The sequence below is a fragment of the Hemitrygon akajei genome, chromosome 11 (genome assembly GCF_048418815.1).
Source record: "Hemitrygon akajei chromosome 11, sHemAka1.3, whole genome shotgun sequence".
NCBI lineage: Eukaryota > Metazoa > Chordata > Chondrichthyes > Myliobatiformes > Dasyatidae > Hemitrygon > Hemitrygon akajei.
Genome location: NC_133134.1, coordinates 82,471,658 through 82,497,185, shown reverse-complemented (window position 1 = coordinate 82,497,185; position 25,528 = coordinate 82,471,658). Strand labels below are relative to the sequence as shown.

Sequence of the window (25,528 nt, the reverse complement as noted above, 5' to 3'; positions counted from 1 at the left end):
ACTAACTGCGTCCGAGTCATTCCCACTGCACTAACTGCGTCCGAGTCATTCCCACCGCACTAACTGCGTCCGAGTCATTCCCACCGCACTAACTGCGTCCGAGTCATTCCCACCGCACTAACTGCGCCCGAGTCATTCCCACCGCACTAACTGCGCCCGAGTCATTCCCACCGCACTAACTGCGCCCGAGTCATTCCCACCGCACTAACTGCGCCCGAGTCATTCCCACCGCACTAACTGCGCCCGAGTCATTCCCACCGCACTAACTGCGTCCGAGTCATTCCCACCGCACTAACTGCGTCCGAGTCATTCCCACCGCACTAACTGCGCCCGAGTCATTCCCACCGCACTAACTGCGCCCGAGTCATTCCCACCGCACTAACTGCGCCCGAGTCATTCCCACCGCACTAACTGCGCCCGAGTCATTCCCACCGCACTAACTGCGCCCGAGTCATTCCCACCGCACTAACTGCGCCCGAGTCATTCCCACCGCACTAACTGCGTCCGAGTCATTCCCACCGCACTAACTGCGCCCGAGTCATTCCCACCGCACTAACTGCGCCCGAGTCATTCCCACCGCACTAACTGCGCCCGAGTCATTCCCACCGCACTAACTGCGCCCGAGTCATTCCCACCGCACTAACTGCGCCCGAGTCATTCCCACCGCACTAACTGCGCCCGAGTCATTCCCACCGCACTAACTGCGCCCGAGTCATTCCCACCGCACTAACTGCGCCCGAGTCATTCCCACCGCACTAACTGCGCCCGAGTCATTCCCACCGCACTAACTGCGCCCGAGTCATTCCCACTGCACTAACTGCGCCCGAGTCATTCCCACTGCACTAACTGTGTTCTAACAGATGAGAATAAAGACAGCCAGATACTGGCCTGATCTGATCCAAGCCCGACGAGTCAAAACTTGCCCACTCTAACACTGGCCCATTCACATGATAGCCACTCCACTTGCCCCGGCCTTATTTTTATTTGCCCTTGCTAACGAATCCTGTTCATTGATTGGGTGAAGTCCAGCATTGAAAACTGCTGCTAAGTGAATCTCCTACTGTGGACTGAAGTGAAATCACCCAATATCTAAAAAGGGTGTGCAGGCATTGAGAGGGTCCAGAGGAGATTTATGAGAATTATTCTGGGATCCCAGGAATGAAAGGGTTAATGTCCATTTGTTAAGTGCTGTGTTGTATGACGTGAGCAATCAGGGTCTTTCCATGACCATGATTGTTCTTGGCAAATTTTCTACAGAAATGGTTTGCCATTGCCTTCTTTACAAGCCTTTATCAATAATCTTCAGAGATTGTCTACCTGGTGTGCTTGCGTGTAAGTGTCACACCTTGCCCAAGGGTGACCTATAGGCTGGTGGAGGGAAGGAATGCCTTACACCTCCTTCAGAAGAAATGCATCCCCACCCTGCCACCCAGGGAGTTAGTGTAAGAGGAGCATTCGATGGCTCTGGGCCCGCACTCTCAGGTCCGAGACTGCCCAGACAGAATATGAGAGGTTGCTACTCTAACTTGAGAGGCAATACAGAAGGCCACGACAGACCTGTCAAAAAGGAAATGGGTGACCACTGGGAGCTCCTGCTGTGGACAGGGCAAAGGTAGCCAGCAGATCCACTTAATCCAGGGGTTCCCAGTCTTTTGATGCCACTAAGCAAGGGGTCTGTGGTCCCTAGCCTGGGAACCCCTGATCTAATCCTAATTAGATTCTACCCACTTTCGTACGTGGGTTGTTTGTCAGTCTGTGTGCATAGTTTTTCATTGATTCCTGAGATCCACTTTCTTGCAGGCATTCACGTAGAACACCATAGGGTTCTCAGGAAAGTGGATCTCAGGATGGTATATGGTGGCATTTTGATAATTTGATGATTTTTTTGATACTTTGATAATAAATTTACTTTAAGCGCGAGAACCTTGGGGCACTTTTGCTGCACAGAGGGGTGGATCTGAATCAGTGCAGATGTAGCTTCCCTCCGTCGTCAGCATCCACAAATACATTTCCCAACACAGCGGATGTGAACTCCAGCTCTGAAAACCAACATAATCCAACAAGAGATGGCTTCTTAAAACCTGATGGTGTGAACGTCAATTTCACTGACTTCCAGTAATTTCTACAACCCCCACCCTTCTCTTAATCCATTCCCCATTCTCCCTCCTCTCTTCACCTGCCCATCGCCACCCTGGTCCACACTCAACTATCCATCTTCTTCCGCTCTTCACCTCTTTCACCTATCACCGTCCAGCTTCTCACTTCATCTCTCCCCCCACCCACCTACCTTCTCCCTCACCTGGTCTTACCCATCACCTCCCTGCTTGTATTCCTCCCTCGCTCCCCGACCTTCGTATTCTGTTCCCTTTCAGCCCAAAACATTGACCGTTTATTCCTCTCCACAGATGAGTTCCTCTCGTGTTCTGCATGCATTCCTCAAGGTTTACAGTATCTACAGTCTCTCGAGTTTAAAATCGGAACCCGAGCTAAGACACGTCCTGGCCCAATCAGGCCTGGGAGGCCATTTAGGAGGAAGCTGAGATTGGCAGCTGCTGAGGCCAACAAATTCTTTTTAAAAAGGAAATCGGCATGTCAGCAACAGTGGAGATTAACAAATAATAAATGTCACCTCGTGATGCGGCTACTGGCATGGCTGGGGAGCGAGCTGAGCTCTTACTGATTTCTGCCCTCGAACCAAACAAGACTTCTCAAAAAGACACACACGGTTTGACAGATCAGCCTCATATGAAATTATAGAGAGTGTATAAATCACAGGAATTCCATGTCTGGTAACAAAAGAGAGACTGTGATACCTGATGTACAATCATTAGATATAGAAGCAGAACTAGGCTGGTTGGCCCATCAAGTCTGCTCCACCATTTCCCTCTCAATTCCATTCTCCTGCCTTACACACCCTGACTAATCAAAAACATATTAACTTCTGCCTTAAATCTCCCAATGACTTGGCCTCCACTAGCACCTGCGGAAACGAATTCCACAGCCTCACCACCCTCTGGTTAAAGAAATCCCTTCGCATCTCCATTCGAGATGGAAGTCCCTCTATTCTGAGGCTATGTCCTCTGGTCCTAGACTTACCCACCATAGGAAACATCCACTCCACATCCACTCAATCTGGGCCTTCCAATATTCAATAGGTTTCAATGAGATTCCCCCCCCCCCCAACATCCATTCTTCTAAATTCCAGCGAGTAAAGACCCAGAGACATCAAACACGCCTTATATATTAACCCTTTCTTTCACCAAAATCATTCTTGTGAACTTCCTCTGAACCTTCTCCAACGTCAACACATCCTTTCTTAGGAAAGTGGTCCACAGCTGCTCACAGTACTCCGGGAGGCCTCACCAGGGCCTTGTAAACCCTCAGCATTACAACCATCATGAGAATGGGTGACAGACACAATCAGCTCTTTATTGTACATAGCACACTACGCTCACTGTACACTTCTCGCTGCCTGGGTGGAACAGTCAGGATAATCAAAGATCTCACCCATACCGGACATTCTCGCATCTCACCTCCGCAGCTGGACCGTAGACCTCCAAACCCCTTCCATCCCTTTATCTATCAAAACTTCTTTTAAATATCGCAATCTAACCCACATCCACCACTTCCTCCGACAGCTCATTCCGCATTGAGTGAAGACATTACGCTCATATGTTCCCCTCAAATATTTCACCTTTCACTCTTAAGCTACAACCTCTGGTTCTGGTCTCTCCTAACCTCACTGGAGAAAGCCTGCTTGCATTAATCTAATCTATACCCCTCAATGTTGTATACCTCTATCAAATCTCCCCTCATTCTCCTATGCTTCAGGGAGTAAAATCTTTCCCTGCAACTCAGATCTTCAAGTGCTGGCAACATCCTTTGTAATTTTTCCTCTGCACTCTTTTAATTGTATTGATAATTTTCCCGTATGTAGGTGACCAGAACAGCACACAACACTCCACATCAGTTCTTGCTGCAACACCCACCCTCAGCACATGGTTCTGCTGATGTGATCTGTGTGACAACATACAAAACAAACTTTTTCCACTGCACCTCTTCTTTGTGGTGGTGAGCTAGGGCAATGGCATCAACACGGGTAATGCCAACAGGCTCAATAAACTCATTAGAAAGGCTGGCTCTGTTATAGGAGTCAAACTGGACACACTGGAGGCTGCGGTAGAACAAAGGACCCTACGGAAAACCCTGGCAATTCCGGACAATGTTTCTCACCCTCTGCATGCCACCTTGGCTGAACAGAGGAGCATTTTTAGACAACTGCGCTGCTCCGAAGAGCACTATATGTGGTCATTCTTATCCTGGGCCATCAGGCTCCATAATGAGGCCAGAGGCCGCCTATAGCCGGGGAAAAGGTGACCCCTCCTGTTAGACTGTTTGTGGCAAATCAGGTTTTCTTCTTTCTACTTCTCTTCTAAAATTTATATCTGTGCAGTCGTAATGCTACTGTTTTACTGTAATTTCCTCAGGGATCAATAAAGTATCTACATGTGACAATAATAAACCAATTTATATGTTGCTCAATGTGCCGTGCACTTCTGTGTATAAAACAGACGAGTGTTGAAGCCTGCATCAGACGCCATCGCAATGTGCAAGACAATGGCAAGGCCACACTTGAATTAACAAACGATCTGCTGGAGGAACTCAGCAGGTCGAGCAGCGTCTGAGAGGGAAGGCATTGTTGACGTGTTAGGCGACACTACCATAGAGCACAACGCCTCACAGTGCAGGTGATCCAGGTTCGATTCCCACCACTGCCTGTAAGGAGACTGTACGTTCTCCCCGTGACCACGTGCTGTCCCAGTTCCTTCCCACAGACACACGAATTGGGATTTAGTCATGGGGAGAGGGTGAACAGGCGAGGAATGTTTTTTCTATGAGGGGTAGGAGACCTTACAAAGGTGTTCAAATCATGATAGGCATAGTTAAGGTGAATGCAGAGTCTTTCCCAGGGCTCGGGAATTGACAGCTAGAGAGCACAGGCTTAAGGCAAGAGGAGAAAGGTTCATTAGGAATAGCCCTTCCCCCCCTTCCCCCCCCACTCAGAGACTGGTCAGTATATGGAACGAGCTGCCAGAGGAAGTGGTCGAGGCAGGTACATTAACAGCATTTAAAACACACTTGGACAGGGACGTGGATAGGAAAGGTTTAGAAGGATATGGACAGGTAGACAGATAGGAAAGGTTTAGAGGGATACGGACAGGTACACGGATAGGAAAGGTTTAGAGGGATATGGACAGGTACACGGATAGGATAGGTTTAGAGCGATATGGACAGGGACACGGATAGGAAAAATTCAGAGGCAAATGGGACTAGCTTGGATTGGGATCTTGGTTAGCATGGACAAGTTGGGCCAAAGGGCCTGTTTCTGTGCTGTATGATTAATATCTGTACGGTGCAGTTCATAAAAGGGGCACAGGTCTGTTACAGCACATTAATGTGATATCTCCAAAACCATACCATGCTTGATATAATGCACACTCAATTGTCAAATTAGGAATGAGGCTGTTTGGCCCATTCTGTCTATACTAGCCCTATGCATGGACAATCTGTTAGACTTACTCACTGCCCCTCACCTGGATTCCCATCCCCCCCCCTTAAATACTTACCCCAGCTCCCTTTTGAATTTTCCTCCAGTACACTCCCTGGTAACGCACGGTAAGCAGTAAGAGTTGGGAATTTTGCTCCTGTCACATTTGCCAATCACTTCCCTTCCTCACCCACTGGTTTCCCCATTCCTCCACCAGTGTGAACATCCCCTCTCTCCTGTGTCAACCTTTACTGATTTTAAAAATCACTTTACTGGTGACCGTCTGCCCCAGGAAGAAATAGCCCAGCGCCTCTCTATTCGTGCCAAGTCCCCCATCCCAGGGATCGTGATATGAAATCTGCTCCACACCCCCTCCGAAGACCTTCGCATCCTGCCGCAGCGGCCAACATCAGAATGTGGCTCGGTGCTCCAGCTGTGGCCCACTAGCGTTTTATGAAGGTTTGGTGTACGACTCCCTTACTTTGTGCTACGTGTAGCCATTGGTGAGGACAAATCTGGAGAATCATGTGCACCTAACTACAGCAAAGACACCAATAAGACCAAAAGAGCACTGAGAAGATTTACAAGGATGTTGCCAAGACTTGAGGATCATTACCAGGGAAAGGTTGAAAAGGTTAGGAGTATAGGAGAATGAGACGAGATCTCATGGAGATGTATAAAATTATGCGTGGTATGGATAGGGTGACGCAGTTACCCCCTGCCCCAGGTTGGGTGAGACTACAACTATGTTTAAGGTGGAGCTAAAGATGGTGTCAGCAGGCGGCTTCTCCCAGCTTACCAGTGAAGCAGTTAAATTCTCCTATTCTATTGACTCTGTCTTCCTTTCCAGGGCGGTCGGAGTCCTATCGGGGTCTTTGATCTACGGTGACAGTGGATCGGCACAACAGTGTGTTCCCGCTCTTGGAGCTCACCCATTGGCCGCGTTTCCATATGTCCAGGTTTGGCCTGAAGTCGGCCGATTTCGGGGCCTGCAGACGCGAGTTCTCACCGATGGTGCGTACTGAAGCGTAGCGGGAGCTGGAACATCAAAGAGAACGAGAGCGGCTGTCGGAGGAGCCGATTTGCCGATTCTCGAGTTGAAGAAATAAAAAAAACGCTTCAGACTGACTGTAAACTTGAAATAGGGACTGTTATCTCCCCTGTCACTGTGGAAGGAGTGATATCTGTCTCTCTGTGAGAGAGAGAGAGATACACAGAGACAGAGACAGCCTGAGGGATGTTGGACTGTTGTAGACCATGGTCGCTCTTTGGAGGCTTTGCCTTTGCTGAATGGTGGGTGGTGGGAATGTTGATGCTTTCTACTGGAATAAGTGGGGGGAGGGGGAGGATTGATGCTGCCAGTGTGTGGCAGGGGGAGGGGGCAGGGGTTCTTGCATCTCTTTTCCTGTCATTCTTTGGGTTTATTTTCTTCCGTTTTGATGATATCTGTGGAGAGCAAGGATTTCAGTCTGTATATTTTATACATTCTCTGAAGTTAAACAGAACCATTGAATGGTGAAATATTTAAGGGAACTTCTTCACTCCGAGGGTGGTACGGGTGTGGAACAAGCTGCTGTCGGAAGTGGAGGATGTGGGTTCAATTTCAACATCTCAATGAGTTTGTGGAGGGGAGGGGTATGGAGGGCAAAGGTCCAGGTGTAGGCCAATAGGAGCTGGTAGAATAAAACTTCTGCATGGACTAGATGGGCTGAAGGGCCTGTTATTATGCTGCAGTACTCTCCGACTATGACTCTCTCCACTGAGTCCTGGTTCAGGGTTTCAGCCCAAATCCAAGTTTGATCTCACCAACATTTTATACAACCTCAACATAACATCCCAGCTCCTGTATTCAATACTCTTGATTTACGAAGGTTAATGTGCAGAAGCTCTTTGTGACCTATCAGCCTGTGACACCACTTTTGTCTGAACAAAAGATGCAAAAGTTTGTAACTTTCCAGTCATCAGACACCGCTCAAGGACCTGCAGGTGTCCAGCTGACTGTGGCCAGAATCTTTGCCATTTCCCTCTGCCAGTGATCACAAGGAGCTGCACAGGGCTGGGGACACAGCGCAGCAAATCACAGATGGACTTCATCTACCCTTCCTGCTCCCTCAGTGAAGCAGCCAGCATACCCAAAGACCCCTCCCACCCCGGACAAACTCCTCCCCTCCCCATTGTCAGAAGATACAAAAACACGAGCCACCAGGCTCGTGGGCAGTTTATATCCCACTGTTATCAGAAACTGGAATGGACATTGAACAATACGATGGCCTCTCAGCCTCACAATCTACGTACTTTATTATCATCCTGCACTTTCCTTGTAGCTGTGACACTTTATCCTGCATCGTTACAGTTTTACTCATTCTAGAACATGGAACAGAATGGGCCCTTTAGCCCATGATATTCTGCTGACCTTTAAACCTTCTCTAGGAGTAATATAATCGTCCGCTCCCCTCCCATACAGTTCTCAATTTCTAGCTCAATGCACTACCACTCCCCCTTCCCTCTTCTTCCAGTCCCCATTCCAGTTCCCCCCTCCCATCTCTTCTCATCTGCTTATCAACTGACCCCGGTACCCCCTTCTCCCATGGTCCACTCTCCTCTATCAAATTCCTCCTTCTTTGCCCTTTCCAGTTATCACTAATCACTTCACCAACCCCTCCCCACACACATCACCTCCTCTTCACTCCCCCCCCTTCTTATTCTGGCTTCTTCCCCCTTCCTTTCCAGTCAGCCCAAAACATTGACTGTTTCTCCCCCTCAATGGATGATGCCTGACCTGCCGAGTTCCTCCAGCATTTTGTGTGTGACGTACGTGTAACGATCTGATCTGTATGAGCAGATTGCAAGACGAGCTTTTCACTGTATCTCAGTAGATGTGACAATAATAAACCAATTCCAACAGCCCAGTAACCTCAAATGCATCTCAACTGGACCGGGTGACTGACATACTACTAGTCTTTCCTAAACACAAGAGATTCTGCAGATGCTGGAAATACAGAGCCACACACAAAATGCTGGAGGAACTCAGCAGGTCAGGCAGCATCTATAGAGGGGAATAAGTAGTTGACGTTTTGGGCCGAGACCCTTCTTTGGAACTGGAAAGGAAGGGGGAAAGACACCAGAATAAAAAGTTGGGAGGAGGAAGGGGAGGGGGGGCCAGCTGCAAGGTGATAGGGGAAGCCAGGGTGTCTTTCCCGTAACAGCTCTTGCCCCAACCAGAATTACAGCTGCATCTTCCTTCAGTGAGATCACAAGACACGGGAGCAGGATGAGGCCATTTGGCCTATCAAGTCCAATCATGGCTGATTTATTATCCCTCTCAACCCCATTCTCCTGTGTTCTCCCAATACCCTCTGATGCCCTGACTAATCAAGAACCTATCAACCTCCACTTTGACCTGTGACCTGCCCCCACAGTCGTCTGTGGCAACAAATTCCACACAGTCAGATTCTAACCAACAGCATCCTTCCTAACTGGGCTGATTTCCCTGGAATGTTGGTTGCTGAGGGGGTAACCCTACAGGTTACAAATGGTCAGACATCCCCCACCCCAAAACAAAACGAGGCAGCACAGTTTACGGTGAAAGGGGAGAGATTTACCAGGAGCCTGAGGGGTAGCTTTCACACAGAGGGTAATGGGTTTATGAAATCAGCTGGCAGAAGACGTGATAGAGGCTGCTACATTTATAATGTTTAAGATGACAGTCAGACAGGTAAATGGAAAGATTTAGAAGCCAAACCCACACAAACGCGACTAGCTCAGGTCACAAGAGTCACTGTCAGGCAGGCAACTTGGACAGTATTAGGTCGAGCGGCCTGTGGTCCACACTGGATCACTCGCATTAGGTCGAGCGGCCTGTGGTCCACACTGGATCACTCGCATTAGGTCGAGCGGCCTGTGGTCCACACTGGATCACTCGCATTAGGTCGAGCGGCCTGTGGTCCACACTGGATCACTCGCATTAGGTCGAGCGGCCTGTGGTCCACACTGGATCACTCGCATTAGGTCGAGCGGCCTGTGGTCCACACTGGATCACTCGCATTAGGTCGAGCGGCCTGTGGTCCACACTGGATCACTCGCATTAGGTCGAGCGGCCTGTGGTCCACACTGGATCACTCGCATTAGGTCGAGCGGCCTGTGGTCCACACTGGATCACTCGCATTAGGTCGAGCGGCCTGTGGTCCACACTGGATCACTCGCATTAGGTCGAGCGGCCTGTGGTCCACACTGGATCACTCGCATTAGGTCGAGCGGCCTGTGGTCCACACTGGATCACTCGCATTAGGTCGAGCGGCCTGTGGTCCACACTGAATCACTCTGCGACTAAAAAGCTTTTGACCCAGGACTAAACAAGTGCTTGTTATCCACTAGCCTCTCCACCATCAACGACATCTTCAAAAGGCGATGCCTCAGAAAGGACCCCTACCACCAAGGACATGCTCTCTGCTCACACTACCATCAGAGAGGGTCCTGGAGCCTGACGACCCATGCTCAATGTTTTAAGAACAGCTTAGACACAAGACAAAGGAGCAGAATTAGGCCATTCGGCCCATCAGGTCTGTTAAGCCACTCAATCATGGCTGCATTATCAGCTTCATCTCCAGCCTTCGCCTTGTAACCTTTGGCACCTGACTAATCAAGAACCTATCAACCTCCAATTTAAATATACCCAATGACTTGGCAATGAATTCCACAGATTCACCATGCTCTGGCTAAAGAAATCCTTCCCATCTCTGTTCTAAGCTTCCCCTCTACTGTCTGATTTCTGAATGGACAATGAGCCTCAGTATTTTTTTGCTCTCTTTTGAACTATATAATTTTTATATATTTCCTTTTATAATTTATGATATATTTTACGAATTAGACTGTACTGCCACCACAAAACAATAAATGTCAGCGATAATAAGCCTGATTCTGATAAAGCAAAGGTATATGCAATAATTCTCCAACTGTGGCGTTGGGTTTGGGGGCTCAATGACCCAGACAGCTATATCAGGGCTTTGTGCTTTGACTCTTGCTAGGGTCACCATGCCAAACAGGTCAAAGGGTAGAGGACAGACCAAGTCGGGGGGTTCAGCTCAGGGCTGACAACCCTGACTGGTCAAACAAAATTGTTACGGAAACAGCAATGAAGAATCCTTCTACATCTGAGTGTGACGGTATTCCCCAGTCCCACCTAGGACTCGTATGACCGACAGCAGTGAAAACTGAGAGGAAGCTACTGACACGATGAAGGAAGCCTCGAACACCACCAGAGATGGAGGACCTGCACTGTCGTTCTAAATGCCAACAGCACAACAGCCAGTAAGTATATCCAGCAATACACTTGTATGAGAGAGCAGGAGTACATGAAATATTGTCACATACATTGTATTATCGACACAGAAGTGTAAAACTCAGAATATTTCCCCCGTAACTATATATATTACACACAATATATAGCAATTCCATGTTACACAGTCACAAAATACATACAGTGCTGTTATATCCAGTAATTCAGAAACTTCTCACATGGTGTGATATTATGTTTTATAATATACGCACAAGACCAGTGCACACAACACATACAATTCCTAGTAACACTTTTCAAAACACAGATACAGGAGGAAGGGTATATCCAACGATACATGCTGTGTTTTCATAATACATAGGCTACATGGCGGATATTAAGAGCGACTGAAGAAAGGCTGGATTCAGGAAGAGGGCTCTGGGGTTTGGGGTTTAGAAGGGGCAAGTTTCTGAGGAGAGCAGACAGAGGTGGACAAGGGCCAGGAGGCCAAGAATTGTTTTAAAAAAACACAGGCTGGTGTTGTTAAAGAGCAAAGCGACATTGGATGTGTGACCAGGTACTGGGGGGGCGCAGGGTGCTGCTGGGGACAAGGTGGGGCAGGAGTGTACCCGGCGTCTAATGCCATCGGCACTCAAAGCACACAGCTGACAACCAGCTCCACCTGTCTGCCCCACTGCACGGCCACATTCAGACTAGCACACCCAAGCACTCCAGCAAGGAGGCTATTCAGCCCATTGCACCTGTTCTGCCGTTCCATCAGTCGACAGCACCTTTCACCCAGAACCACTTCCCTACGGAAACACCCCACCTCCACACCTAAAGACTCAGCCTTGAACATAGTCAGTGACTGACCCCCCCCCCCCCCCCCCCCAGGGTTCTGTCGGGTAGAGGACTCAGGCACTCGTGGCTGGACAACTCCCTGATCACCACCTCCAACTCCATTCCCAAATGGCTGACCTTTATTTGGGAGCTGCGACGCAGGGCTGGAGCTTCAAGAACAAGAGGGCACAGGTTGAAGGGTGGGGGGGGGGGGGTTAATAGGAACCCGAGGGGTAACTTCTTTTAACCACCCAGAGGTGGTCAGTCTGTGGAACCAGCTGCCAGAGGAAGTGGTTGAGGCAGGTACATCTCGACATTTAAAGGACACTCAGAGAGGTACGTGGATAGGAAAGGTTTAGGCTGTGGGCCAAATGGGATTGGCTTGGACAGGCATTTATTGATTGAGATAGATTGCGGAGCAGACCCTTCCAGTCCTTCGAGCCGCGCCGCTCAACAACCCCCAGTTTAACGCTAGCCTAATCACGGGACAATTTACAACAATCAACTTACCAACCGGTACCCCTTTGGACCGTGGGAGGAAACGCACGCGGTCACGGGGAAAGACAGACAGTGGCAGGAATTGAACCCGGGTCGCCTGTACTGCAAAGCGTTGTGCTCACCGCTACACTACCGCGCTGCCTTTGGTTGGCAAGGTCCAGTTGGGCTGAAAGGCCTGGTCTGTGCTGTACGGCTCTAGGGCCACGATACCAAAGTAGAACACAGAACAGGTCGTTCGGCCCACAATGTTGTGCCAACCCTTTAACCTAATTTAACCCTTCCTTCCTACACACTTTTCTATCATCCATTTGCCTCTTAAATCTCCCAAACATATCTGCCTCTACCATCAGTCCTAGCAGGGCTTTACACACACTCTCCATTCTGTGTAAAACAAAACCCTCCCTCTGACATTCCCCTATACTATCCTCATTAGGACTCCTCATACTAGCCATTTCCACTCTAACACAAACCAACCCTCAAAGAGAGTGAGGAATTCCAAATTCCTGGGTGTCAATATCACTCAGGATCTAACCTGGTCCCAACACATTGATTCAGCTATAAAGAAGGCAAGACGGCGGCTGTATTTTACTAGGGATTTGAGGAGATTTGGTTTGGCACCTAAAACACTTGAACACTTCACAGGTGTACCATGGAGAGCATTCTGACTGGCTGCGTCAAGCATCTGGCATGGGGCAGGGGCAGGGGGCTACTGCACACGATCAAAGTTGTAAAATTAGTCAGCTCCATCGTGGGCACTAGCCTCCATAGTACCCAAGACATCGTTAGGGAGCGGTGTCTCAAAAAGGCAGCATCCATTATTAAAGACCTCCAGCACCCAGGACATGCCCTTTTCTCACTGTTACCATCAGGGAGGAGGTACAGGAGCCTGAAGGCACACACTCAGCGATTCAGGAACAGCTTCTTCCCCTCTGCTATCTGATTCCTAAATGGACATTGAACCCATGAACACTACCTCACTATTTTTTTAAAATTTGTTTTCGAACCACTTATCTTAATTTAACTATTTAATATACATATTTACTATAATTCAGTTTTTTCTATATTCATCATCTATTGCATTGTGCTGCTGTCACTGTTAACAACATATCCCAGTGATATTAAACCTGCCTCTGTGATCAGCTTGCACACCTCTATCAAGTTGACCTCTCCTTCACTCCAAAGAGAAAAGCCCTAAGCTTGCTCAGCCTTTCCTCACAAGACATGCTCTGTAATCCAGGCAGCATCCTGGTAAATCTCCTCTGCACCCTTCGCTAAACCTCTCTTTCGAGTGGCAGAGAGTGATGGAAGTTTACAAAATTATGAGAGGCAGCTAGACAACCAGTATCTTTCACTGGTGGGCAAGATGTCTGATACCACAGGCATGTATTTAAGGTGTAGGGGGAGGGGTGGAATCTCAGAGGAGATGTGTGAGGCAAGTGTTATAGAGCAAGTGTGCTCTTGAGGGGGTACCGGCCAAACATTGGCAATTGGGGCTAACTTAAATAGGCAAGTGGCTGGCGTGGACTGGTCGGGCCGAAGGGCCTGTTTGTGATGTATTGACTTTTGGCTGCGGGTTCTTGGGGGGGGGGGGGGGGGAACACCAACTCTACAACAGGCCTGTACGAGTTTCACCTCATCTGCTCTAATACCTAACTACGGACTTGACTCCAAGCCACGGCGCATGAAATCTCAGACTTATTAATAAATGTATGTTTTAAGTAACAGCTTAGGACTGTGTTAATACACACAAGCGTCAGGCTAGTTCGGGTCTATTTACCTCAAATGGGAACTGGACCCGAACTAACCCTAGGCCTCGCGTCGATTTGTCGTGCTACAAGAGAGTTAAAGCGAAAAAAACTCTTCGGAGGCAGATCAGCAGCCATTGCGGCCTGATTAACAACAAGCCCTCCCCCTTCCGCCTCTCTAGGAACCAATCTCCCTTCGCCCAATGATTTTTTTTTTTTGGCTTCTTTCAGCTGCAACTTTTAGGCCTTGCCCCGGTTAATGTCACTTCTGGCTTCGACACACAACAGCTCTCTTTACAGATACTTGTGGAAGGTTTGCACATCAGTATTCAGAGGAGGTCAGATTGGCCTCCCTGTTAAAAACACACACACACACGACCCCGACTGTAGCAAACCTTCTTGCTTTGCCTGTCGGGTTACAAGGGAGAGGAAGAGAACGAACCTCAAGGAAATAAAATAGAGGAGGTGCCCCGAGTTGTTATTCGGAGGCGCAGGGAGGGTGTCACTGAACACATATTGCCACCGTGGTGTTTCTGCTACAGTGTTGCAGTGTGGCTCGGGCTGACCACTGGCTACCCTAACGCCGCCGTTCTGCTGCCGACTGCGTGCGTGGGGCTGCCCTGCGCTCTGGGGTGGTAATTAGCCAGACCTCTCGTTAGTTTCACGCCGCTGCCGCCGCGCGTCGGCTGACTCGCTAGTTAGTTTCGCGTCAGTTTGCTTACCGTGATATTGCAGTGGATCACCAGAACCTGCTCCTGGGTAACAAACTGACAGCTGATTTCGTCCAGGGACCCAGAAACAATGCGGAATCTCTCGTGTTTCTGATGGAAGATCGACTCGAGTAATTTGAGCTCTTGTTTCAGCGCAGAGCCCGACATTTTCTCACCATTTCCGACGGCCGAAAGGTTAAAAAAAATCCTAAACCCTCCCAAAAAAAATCCAATAATATATTTATTTTAAAAACTGCTTTCCCAACCGCCCCTCTCTCTCATTTAAAAATTCAGACACAAAGCACGGAATGAAGACCAGGGAGGGTAAACTCGAACTGCGGGGAGGTGGTGGGGGGAGGCGGGGGATAAAGGAAGGAAGGGGGGGGGGGACGAGAGGCGTTGAGACAGTGAAATTAGAGAGAGAGAAAAGAGGGTGAGAGAAAGGGAGGGGGGAGATTAGAGAGAGAAAGGTCCAAGTTGCCCTACGCCTAGACTGAACGGAACTCGATGCACCAGGATCTCCGGGGCCCTCGCACGCACGCACACACACACACAGAGAAAGAAAAAAACAAAATAAGATTTCCCTTCCCCCTCCTCGCTCCCCCCCCAAAAAAAAAATAAAACACACACACACACACAAAAACTTCTTCAGAACCCCCAAAATGGCGACAGCAGCGAGCCCAGGGGCCCGGCGTCCATCCTGATCGCGACCAAAAACCCGTGAGATCGGAGAAAAAGGGAAAAAGAGAGAGAGAGGGGGGAGAGAGGGAGAGAGAGAGAGCGGAACCGCGGATTCTTAAAGCGACACCCGCACTGAGAACACAACCCGGAAGTGATCCGGCTCCGCGGACCGAAATGGCGAGGGACGCTGCCCTCCGCCGAGGGGAGCCGGGTATCGCCGAGGGGAGAGCGGCCGGCGGGCGGGGCGGCGGGCAGGGGGTGGGGCGGAGTGGGGGGAATGGATAAAGAGATTGAAGTCACCACGGCGAGTGAAACCGGCAGGAGCAGGGGTGACGGCGAAGGGGGGGGGGTGAAATCGACAAGAGGGGATTAAGTCGATGGGAGGGGTAAAACTGGCAGAGAAGTGACACCAGGGACTGAGAGGTGAAATCAGCGCGGGTTGAAATCGATAAGGAGGTGAAATCTTCCGGGGGGGGGGTGAATTTGACAAGGAGTTGAAAGTGACGTGGTGAACTTGACGGGGAGGCGAAGTCGACAGGGGGTGAAAACAGGTGAAATCGACCGGGAGGTGAAATTAAAAGATTTGAATCGACAGGTGAAATTGACGGGGGTAAAATTAACAGGGAAGTGAAATTGACAGCAGGGTGAAATTGATGGAGGGGGTGAAATTGACATGGGGTTGAAATTGTCGGAGGGGTTGATACCGACGTGGGTTGAAATTGACGGGATGAAAACGGGTAAAATCGCCAGGGGTTGAATGGACAAGGGGGTGAAATCAAAAAGGGGATGGAATCAATTGGGGGTGAAATTGACAGAGGGAGGTGTGAAATCATTGCTGGGTTAAACCAAAAATGGGGTGAAATCGAAATCGATAGAAGGGTTCAAATCAACATAGTGGATTAAATCAGCACGGATGAAATTGACAAAGGGAAGGATGAAATCAATGGGGTGAAATCGTCAGCAGGGTAAAATCAACAGAGGAATGAAATTGACAGAGGGGATTTGAAATTGACAGGGGAGTGACATCCACAGAGACGGCTAGAATTGACAGAGGGTGAAATCAACACGGGCTGAAATCAACATGGGGAATTAAATCAATAGTGAGTGAAATTGACAGGGGGAGGGGTGAAAATGGCAGGGTGAAGTTGAACGAGGAAGATGAAATCGACAGGGATGAAGCTGACAGGTTGTCAAATGGATGGGGTGAAATCGATGGGGGCTGGTGCAATCAACAGGGGGTGAAATAGACAAGGGTGAAATCGATGAGTGAAGATAATGGATAAAAACAACAGGGAAGTGAAATCAACAAAAACTGACAGAGTGAAATCAATGGTGGGGGTAAAATTGACGGGGTGAAAATTGATAGAGGGAAGATTGAAATCCTTGGGGAGTTAAATTGATGGAGTTAAAATCATCAAAGGGGGTTAAATCAACAGAGGGGTAGAAAATCAATAGAGGGAGGAGTGAAATCACTGGGGGTTGCAATTGACAGGGTAAATTGGCTTTGGGGTTGAAATCATCAGAACGGTGAAATCAATCGGGAAGTGGAATCGACAGAGGTTGTGAAATTGATGGGGTGAAATCGATGGGTGAAGATAATGAATAAAGTCAACAGCGGATGAATTCGAAGGGGGTCTGAAATTGACAGTGAAATCAATGGTGGGGTGAAATAGATGGGGCTTGAAATTGACGGAGTGAAAATTGATGGAGGAGTGAAGTCATTGGGGAGTTAAACTGACACGGGGTTGAAATCATTTGAGAGGTGAAATCGACAGTGGGTGAAATTGACAGCAAGGCTGTAATCATCAGAAGGGTGAAATCAATAAAACTGAAATTGATAGGTGAAGTCGATAGTGGAAGTAATGAAATTATTGGGGGGGACCAACATGGGGTTGAAATCATTAGATGAAGTCGTCAGGAGGGTTGAAATTGATGGGGTGAAAATGACTGGGGTAAAATGAACGGGGTGAAAACAGGGAGGTGAATTTGATGGTGGGTAAAATCAATGGCTTGAAATCGATGGTGGGTGAAATCGACATGATTAAAATTTTTACAGGGTGGGTGAGATCAAGGGGGGTGAAATCGACAGGAAGGTGAAGTCAATGGGGTTGAATTGACAAGGGAGTGAAATCAAAAGGGGCTGAAATCAAGGTGAAATCAATGGTGGGTGAAATCGACAAGGGAGGTGAAATCAGCGGTGAGTGGTATCGATGGGGAGGCGTTTGAAATCAATGGAGGGTTGAAATTGGTGAAATCAATAGAGGGAGGCATGAAATCATCATGGGGTTAACCCAACATGGGGGTGAAATCATCAGGAGGGTGAAATCAACAAGGAAAAAATTGACAAAGGGGGTGAAATCAAAATGGGTCTACAATCAATTGACAAAAGGGGGGTTGAAATCAACATACAGGATTAAATTGGTGGAAGGGTTTAAATCGAAAGGGGGAGTTAAATCAACAGAGAAGTAAAACCAGAGGGATTGAAATCAACAGGGATGGGAAATTGGTGGGGAGGGGGGAATCGACACCAAAAGTGAACTCAACTGAATGGTAAAATTGACATCAGGGATTAAATCAATGGCAGGGTGGAATTGACAGTGTTGTGAAGTTGATGGGGGGGGGGTGAAATAGTGAGAGGATGTGAAATCAACAGGGAGTGAAATTGACAAGGTTGAGGAATGAAATCGACAGTGGAGTGAAATCAATAGGGAGGTGAAATTGATAACAGAGTGAAATCAACAAGGGTGAAATCAGAGGGGGTGAAATCTACATAGGGCACTAAATCGATGGGAGGCATTAAATCGACAGGGAATTAAATTGATTGAGAAGTGATAGCTGAGGCGTGGAAATCAACAGAAGTGAAATCAACAGGGGTTTAGATTGCTACGGGAAGGAATTGACAAGAGGTGAAATTGTCGGAGGGGTGGTGAAATCGACAGGGAGGTGATATAATTGGGTTGAAATCAGGTTCAAATCGACATGGGATTTATAATGACACATGGTGAATTTGACAGAGGGAGGAGTGAATTCACTTGGGAGGTTGGGGTTACCCAGCATGTGATTGAAATTGTGAGAGAGGTGAAATCAACAAGGGGATGAAATCAGCAGTGGATAAATTCAATGGGGGGGGGGGGGTGAAATTGACAGAGTGAAATCAATGGTGAGGTGAAATGGATGGGGTGGGGTGAAATTAATAGAGGGGGTGACAATTGATAGAGGAAGGATTGAAATTTTTAGGGGTGTTAAACCGACGGAGTTAAAATCGTCAAAGGGGTGAAATCAACAGAACAGTAGAAAATCAATAGAGGGAGGAGTGGAATCACTGGGAGGTGAAATTGACTGGGGGGTAAAATCGACTTTAGGGTTGAAATCATCAGAACAGTGAAATCGACAGGGTGAAATTGATGGATGAAATCGATGGGAGGGGGTAAAATCGACGGATGAAATCGACAGTGGGGATGAAATCATCAAAAGAGTGAAATTGGTTGAGCTGAAATCAATGGGCATGAAATCGATAAGGAGGTGAAATCAGCAGGGGTGTGAAATCGACGGGTAAAATTGACAGGCAGGAGAAATTGAATGTGGGTGAAATCGACATGGTTGATGGCAATGGGTAAAGTCAACAGAGGTGAAATGAGGGGTTGAATTGAGAAGGGGGTGTAATCAATGGAGGTGATATTGGTAGAGGGAGGAGTGAAATCATTGGGGGGGTTAAACTGACATGGGGTGGAAATCATCAGAGAGGTGAAATCGACAGGTGCTGACATCGAGAGGGGTTGAAATTGACAGGGATGAAATTGGGGTAAAATTGACGGGACACGAGAATGGTGAAATCGACGGGGGTGAAATCAACATATTGGATTAAATCAATGTGAGGGGTGAAATCGATAGAGGGACTTAATTCAATAGAGAAGTAAAACCAGATTAAAATCAGAGGTGAAATCGTCAGAGGGATGAAATCAACGGAGGGTTTAAAATCGATGGGAGGGGTTAAAATTGACAGCTGAAATCGAGAGGGAATTAAATCATCAGGTGAAATCAGTGGAGATGAAATTGACAGCGTGAAATTAACAGGTGAAATCAAAGGTGGAAGAAATCGATGGGGTGAAGACCGGGTAAAATCAGCAGGGAGGTGAAATCAATGGGGTTGAATTGAGAAGGGGTGAAATCAATGGTGTAAAATCAATAGAGGTGATATTGATAGAAGGAGGAGTGAAATCATGGGGGGTTAAATTGATTTGGAGTGGAAATCAGGTGAAATTAATGGAAGTGTTGATATTGAGAGGGTTTGAAATTGACAGGGGCATGAAATCAACAGAGCTGAAATCAATGCGGTGTGAAAACATATCGGATTAAATCGATGTGAGGGGTGAAATTGACAGAGGGATTTAATTTGACAGAGAAGTGAAACCAGAGGGGTTGAAATTGAAGGATGAAATCAACGGGGGGGAAATGGATACGTTGAGGAATCGACAGGAGGTGAAATTGATGGAGCTGAAATCGATGGGGAGAAATCAACAAAGGGTGCAACAGACAGAGGACATGAAAACAGCAGGTGAAATTGATATGGGGCTGAAATCAGTGGGGTTGAAATCTGCAGGATGAGATGGTGAAATCAACAAAGGGGAGATATTGATGGGACGCATGATATTGGGGGTTAAAACAACATGGAGGTGAAATCATTAGGGGTGTAATCGAGAGCAGGAGGCATGAAATCATTGGATGGAGGTTAAACTGACATATGGATTAAATTGTCGGGGTGAAATTGTTTTAGGGAATTAAATTGACGGGGTGGGGTGAAATTGACAGAGGGAGTTAAATCGACTGAAGTGAAACTAGAGGGGTTGAAGTCCACTGAGATGAGGAGGTGAAATTAATGGAGTGAGAGTTAAATCATCAGGGAAGGGGGAATCAACAAGGGACTGTAAGTGACACGTGGTGAATTTGACAGGGAGGTGAAAGCGATAGAGGGTTTCAAATCGACATGGCGGATTAAATCAACACAGTAGATTGAATTTATGAAATTGATTGAACACAGATGAAATTAACAGAGGGAGGGATGAAGCCAATGGGGGTGTGGGGGGTGAGCAAATTGATGGGGGAGTGAAATCGACAGGATAAAATTAACATGGGGAATTAAATCAATGGGGAGTGAAATTGTCAGGGAAGGGGTGAAATTGATAGAGGAGGATGAAATCAGTGGGGGGAAGGGTCAAACCAATGGAGTGAAATCAATGGGGGAGGAGGGGAATGAAATCGATGGGGGCTGGTGAAATTGACAAGTGGAGGGTGAAATCAACAGGGCTGATGAAATTGACAGGGTGAAATCAACAGAGGTTGTGAAATCGATGGGTGAATGTAAATGGGTAAAATCAACAGAGAGGTGAAATCAACAGCTTTGAATCAACAAGGAGTTGAATCAAAAGCAGATGAAATTGACCGAGGGAGGAATGAAATCATTGGGTGGGGGGGGGGGGGTTAAACCAACATGGGATTGAAATCGTCAGAGAGGTGAAATTGGCAGAGGAGTTGAAATTGATGGGGGAAGGGGTGAACTTGATTGTGAGGGTAAAATCCATGGGGTGAAATTGATAGCGGGGCTGAAATAATCAGAACAGTGAAATTGACAGGGGTGAAGATAACTGGTAAAATCGACAGGGAGGTGAAATCAACAGGGTTGAATTGATTAGGGCATGAAATCAACGGTGTTATCAATGGAGGGGTGAAATGGACAGTGGGTGAAATCAATGGAATGAAATCAACGGAGTGGGGTGAAATTGATACAATTGAAATTTATAGGGTGGGTGAAGTCATTGGGATTGAGGGTTGAAATAGATTGGGTTTGTTCAAATCTGCAGGGGGTGAAATCGATTGAGGGAGGCATGAAATCATCATGGGGTTAGCCCAACATGGGGGTGAAATCAACAAGGAAGAAATCGACAAAGGGGGGTGAAATTAAAAAGGGGGTAGAATCGACAGGGGGTTAAAATCAACATATTGGATTAAATCAATGGGAGGGGTGAAATCTACAGACCTAATTCAACAGAGAAGTGAAACTAGAGGGGTTGAAATTGACTGAGAGATGAAATCAACAGGGGGCAAAATCGATACAGTGAGGAATCGACAGGCAAGTAAATTGGCAGGGGTGATACCATCAGGAGCTTAAACCGATGTGGGGGTGAAATTGATGGGGTGAAACTGATAGACATGAAATCATTGACTAGGAGGATTAAACTGACATGGGGTGAAATCGTCAGGGTGAAATTGACAAAGAGGATGAAATTGTCATAGGGGATAAAATTGATGGGGGGAGGGTGAAATTGACAGAGGGAGTTAAATCGACTGAAATGCTAAGCCAACACAGAGGTTGAAATTGACTGGGAGTTGAAATCGATGGGGTGACATTGATATGGGGAGGAATCAACTGTGTGAAACTGTCAGGGGTGAAATCAACAGTGTGGTGAAATTGACGGGGTGAAATCAGGGAGGTGAAGTTGACAGTGGGGGGGGTGAAATTGACAGCACAAGTGAAATCAACAGAGCAGTAAAATTGACATCGGGGTTTAAATCAGTAGCGGAGTGGTGAAATCAACAGAGGTGAAATCAATGGAGAGAGGGCTGAAATCAACAGGTCTGAGGGGTAAAGTCAACAGAGAGGTGAAATTGACAGAGGGTAAAATTGATAGAGGGATTGAAATCAACAGAGGAGTGAAATTGAGGGGGTGTGGGAATGGGGTGAAATCGACAGTAGAGGAGGAATCGACAGGGAGATGAAATTGTCGGGGTGAAATCGACAGGGAAGTGAAATCAACAGAGGTGGTTAAATCAACGGGTGAATTGATAGAGGGGTTGAAATTGACATAGGGATTAAGTCGATATGGAGTGTAATGAACAGAGGGGGTGCTAAATCGAAAAAGGGAGTGAAATTGTCAGGAAGTTGAAATCAACAGGGGTGAAATCTTCAGAGGGTTGAAGTTGTCGGCAAAATCAATGGGGTGAAATCGATAGGAGATTGAAACCAAAGGGGGTGAAATCAATGGGAAGGAGATGAGAGTGGGGGAGGATGTGGGTATTATCCACAGAACATAGAATATCACTGCTCAGTACACAATATCGTGCCGACGTTTTAACCTACTTCAGTATTCCTTCCCTCCATTGTTCTATCACCCATGTGCCCTGTCCCTAATGTATGTGTCTCTTCCCTGCCCCTGGCCGGGCATTCCACGCATGTACACTTACCTCTGAATACTCCCTGTACTCTCATGTGCCCTGGTATTAGCAGTTGCTTCCCTGGGAAAAATGCGCAGGCTGTCCACTCTGTCTGTGCTCCCTATCATCTCACACACCTCTTTCGTCACCTCTCACCCTCCTCTTCTCAAAGGAGAAAAACCCTAGCTTGCCCAATCTTTCCCCATAAGGATTGTTCTATAATCCAGGGAGCATCCTGGTAAATTTCCTCTGCACCCTCTCTAAATCATCCACACCCTACCTATGATGAGGTGACCAGGACTGAACTCATTACCCCAAGTGTGGTCTGACCAGAGTTTTATTGAGCTGCAGCTTTACTTTGTGGCTCTTGAACTCAATTCCCCTGACTAATGAAGACCAACACATCATACACCTCAAGAAGCCCATCAATTTTGAGGAATCTGTGGTCGAGGATCCCGAGATTCCTGTGTTCCTCCACAATGCCATTAACCCTGTATTCTGCCATCAATTTCGACCTTCCAAACGAGTGTTGCTTCACACTTTTTCCGGGTTGAACTCCGTCTGCCACTTCTCAGCCCAGTTCAGCATCTTGTCGTACTGGAGGATGACGGGGTTGGGGGTGAAGTCAACAGGGAGAGAGGGGGGTGGGGGTGAAATAAATGGGGGAGAGGGGGTTGGAGTGAAATTAATAGGAATGTGGATGAAAAAATGACAGGGAGAATGAAATCGATGGGGGTGGTGGTGGTGTAATTGACAAGGGGGGTGATGGAGTGAAATCAACGATGGGGCAAATTGAAACTAAGAGGAGGGTGGTGTGAAATCAATAGGAGATGGGTGAATTTCACAGGGAGGGGGTAGAGCGAAATTGTGAGGGAGGGTGTAGGGGTGAAATCAATTGAATTTAATTGACTTTATTTCTTACATTCTTCACATATACGAGGAGTAAAAATCTTTGCGTTTGGTCTCCATCTAAATGTGCCATGTGCAATCATAGTGATTTATAATTATAATTTATAATAAATAGAACAGTCAGTGTAATATAGAGTACACTCAAATCAATGTGAATTAATCAGTCTAATGGCCTGATGAAAGAAGCTGTCCCGTAGCCTGTTGGTCCTGGCTTTTATGCTGCAGTACCACTTCCTGGATGGTAGCAGCTGGAACAGTTTGTGGTTGGGATGACTCGGGTCCCCAATGATCCTTTTTTCACACCTGTCCTTGTAAATGTCCTGAATGATGGGAAGTTCACAACTACAGGTGTGCTGGACTGTCTGCACCACTCTCTGCAGAGTCCTGCGATTGAGGGAAGTACATTTCCCATACCAGGCAGTGATGCAGCCAGTCAGGATGCTCTCAATTGTGCCCCTATAGAAAGTTCTTAGGATTTGGGGACCCATACCAAACTTCCTCAACTGTCTGAGGTGCCTTTTTTACCACACAGCTGGTGTACAGACCATGTGAGGTCCTCGGTGATGTGGATGCCGAGGAACTTGATGGGGTGAAATTCACAGGGAGAGGGGGTAGAGTGAAATTTTTAGGGGGGTGTAGGGGTGAAATCAACAGGCAGAGGGTGGTAGGGTGAAACTGATAGGATGGGGGTGGAGGGTTGAAAATAATTTCATTTAGTGACACAGCATGGAGTTGGCCCTTCGAGCCACGCAACCCCAGTAACCCTGACAAACCTGATTAACTCAAATCGCAGGACAATTTGCAATAACAAATTAACCTAGCTGGTACATCTTTGGACTGTGGGAGGAAACCAGAGCACGTGGGGAAAACCCATTCATTCCACAGGGAGGACGTACAGTAACTCCTTAAAAGAACATGCCGGAACTGTCCAGAACTCTAACAGTGTTGCACTAGGCACACTGGTGCCCAATGAGCAATGGAAGAGGAGGAGAGGGTTGGGGTGAAATCGACAGGGCAATGGATGATATTAATGGGGGATGAATTGTACATGGAAAGGGGTTGGGGAATCGACAGGGCATTGGATGATATTAATGGGGGGATGAATTGTACATGGAAAGGGGTTGGGGGAAATCGACAGGGCATTGGACGATATTAATGGGGGGATGAATTGTACATGGAAAGGGGTTGGGGAATCGACAGGGCATTGGATGATATTAATGGGGGGGATGAATTGTACATGGAAAGGGGTTGGGGGAAATCGACAGGGCATTGGACGATATTAATGGGGGGGATGAATTGTACATGGAAAGGGGTTGGGGAAATCGACAGGGCATTGGACGATATTAATGGGGGGGATGAATTGTACATGGAAAGGGGTTGGGGAAATCGACAGGGCATTGGACGATATTAATGGGGGGATGAATTGTACATGGAAAGGGGTTGGGGAATCGACAGGGCATTGGATGATATTAATGGGGGGGATGAATTGTACATGGAAAGGGGTTGGGGAAATCGACAGGGCATTGGACGATATTAATGGGGGGATGAATTGTACATGGAAAGGGGTTGGGGGAATCGACAGGGCATTGGATGATATTAATGGGGGGATGAATTGTACATGGAAAGGGGTTGGGGGAAATCGACAGGGCATTGGACGATATTAATGGGGGGATGAATTGTACATGGAAAGGGTTGGGGAATCGACAGGGCATTGGACGATATTAATGGAGGGATAAGTTGTACATGGAAAGGGGTTGGGGGAGCACAAAGTGAGACATTTTCTGGAACATTCTCTGTCAGCTGTTGCATGCTACAGTTGCTTACACAACTTTAATGCACCAAGACTCCTTAAAGAGTAAGGTGGGGGTGGACGAGGGTGGGGGGGGGGTTAAGGGAAGTTCTCAAAATCAAAATTAAAAAAGAGGCAGATTGCATCAAAATAGGGAGAGTTCCAGGCTGTATGTTAAACCTAGATCCAAGATGGCGGTGCGACGCAGCTTGCAGCGGCCACTCCGGAGCTGATTATCTGTTATTTGTGAAGTGGGGTGACGTGCTCAATCATAATCGATTGAAAACGGACGTGGAAGCACGGAGAAACATCAGGAAATTCCAGGAA

At 47.5% G+C, this 25,528-nt stretch overlaps 1 protein-coding gene across 2 annotated transcripts in view; it reads right to left on the bottom strand.

Annotated features, from left to right (window-relative positions):
* The window catches only part of LOC140735773 (ubiquitin-conjugating enzyme E2 Q1), an 85,983-nt gene extending 70,556 nt beyond the window's left edge, over positions 1-15,427 (bottom strand). The window contains exon 1 of one of the 2 annotated variants that reach the window (XM_073061242.1): positions 14,626-15,427. In XM_073061242.1, coding sequence (XP_072917343.1) covers positions 14,626-14,781 — 156 coding nt within the window. In that variant the 5' untranslated portion in view covers positions 14,782-15,427. The remainder of the gene's footprint in view (positions 1-14,625) is intronic. The other variant, XM_073061243.1, reaches the window with a different exon arrangement.
* Between the last annotated feature and the right edge of the window lie 10,101 nt (positions 15,428-25,528).